This window comes from Papaver somniferum, chromosome 5, assembly GCF_003573695.1.
Source record: "Papaver somniferum cultivar HN1 chromosome 5, ASM357369v1, whole genome shotgun sequence".
In the NCBI taxonomy this organism is placed as follows: domain Eukaryota; kingdom Viridiplantae; phylum Streptophyta; class Magnoliopsida; order Ranunculales; family Papaveraceae; genus Papaver; species Papaver somniferum.
The window spans coordinates 86,615,720-86,617,156 of NC_039362.1; the positions used below are offsets into that span (position 1 = coordinate 86,615,720).

Consider the following 1,437-nt stretch of genomic DNA (forward strand, 5'->3'; position numbering starts at 1 on the left):
AGATGTGATACTCCGTACAAAATTATAACAGTGAAATTAATTAGTTGATATACAGAGAAATGGCTCAACTTCATAAGCTTGGATTTGAAGCTGAACTAAAATGCAGTGCAGATAAATACTTCGGCATCTTTAGTTACAATGTAACTCAAATGCCCAAGTTTGTTCCTAGTGTGATCAAAAGTGTCGAAATCACCGAAGGAGATGGAACTAGCATTGGCTCCGCCAGGCTTTGGAAATATAATATCGGTCGGTAGATTTTTATATTACTTGGAATTACTGTTTATGAATTATGCTACATGTACTGAAAAAAATTCATTTTTACTCGTGGAAATTATATTGAGACAGCCTTAAATTTTCATGATTGCTGAAGGCGTGTACGGGTAACATTAGGATGGGTGTATTTTGTTTTTTTTTTTACTTAGGATTAATGGTTATAATTTTCTTCGAAAAACTGGAACGTCACCACCTGGCATCCCACATTTTATTTAGGATTAATGTTTATAATTTTTTCTGCAACAAAGAACTTCACACCTCTCTTTTACGGTTATTAAATATACATGTCGGTTGACTAATTAACGAGATGGTAAACCAATACAGAGGGACCGGAAATGACAGCAAAGGACAGATTAACAGCATTCAACAAGGAAAAGAGGTCAATGGCTTATGAGTTTACGGAAGGAGAAATCATGAATTATTATAAAACTTTAAATTGTAGACTTGACGTGGTTCCGAAGCAGTGCGCTACTGGAAATGGGAGCTTCGTAAAATGGTCCTTGGAGTTTGACAAGGTTAACGATGATATCCCTGATCCAACTGCTTATATGGACGCCCTCCAGTCAGTCACCAATGAACTGAGTTCTCAGCTCTGCTGAACAGTACTCTATGTATAACCATTACTAAGAAACCCCAACTACGTAGTCCGCCATATATATAATATATATATATATATATATATATATATATATATATATATATATATATAATAAAAGGCAACTTATCTGCTTAAGTAATAAGCGTATGTACTTACGACTCGTTCAGTTTCAGATATGGTGCATGCTTGCTTGTGTTGTGTTTGTGTGCATGTCAATCCTTTATAGTAGAGGATTGTATTGGATTTGAGAGATTTGAAATTACTTATAGTAGATAAAAGTTAATTATGATAAAAAAAATAATACTAATATGAGAAAAAAAAATGACATAAAAGACAACTTTTATGACCAATTATCAGGAAAAAAGAACAAATTTTTATGAATGTGAAATTGGGGATAAAAAAAACAATTAGGGATATAATAAACGGTCCGCGAGTTTTAACCCCAAAGATGTTACTCTCCATCCACATAAAACCCATCCAAATAAAAGTAATACAAAAACCCCAAATAATTTAAACAGTCTAAACTGCCCTTCCCCTAATTCAGCCCAAAATAACTAAAGAATAAA

General features: G+C 33.3%; 1 protein-coding gene across 1 annotated transcript; it reads left to right on the forward strand.

Annotated features, from left to right (window-relative positions):
• LOC113277610 (major latex protein 146-like) lies at positions 1-933 on the forward strand. The gene is made up of 2 exons (XM_026526656.1): positions 1-246; positions 598-933. The coding sequence occupies exons 1-2, from the start codon at positions 60-62 to the stop codon at positions 870-872; spliced, it is 462 nt and encodes a 153-aa protein (XP_026382441.1). The 5' UTR covers positions 1-59; the 3' UTR covers positions 873-933.
• The last annotated feature ends 504 nt before the right edge of the window (positions 934-1,437 follow it).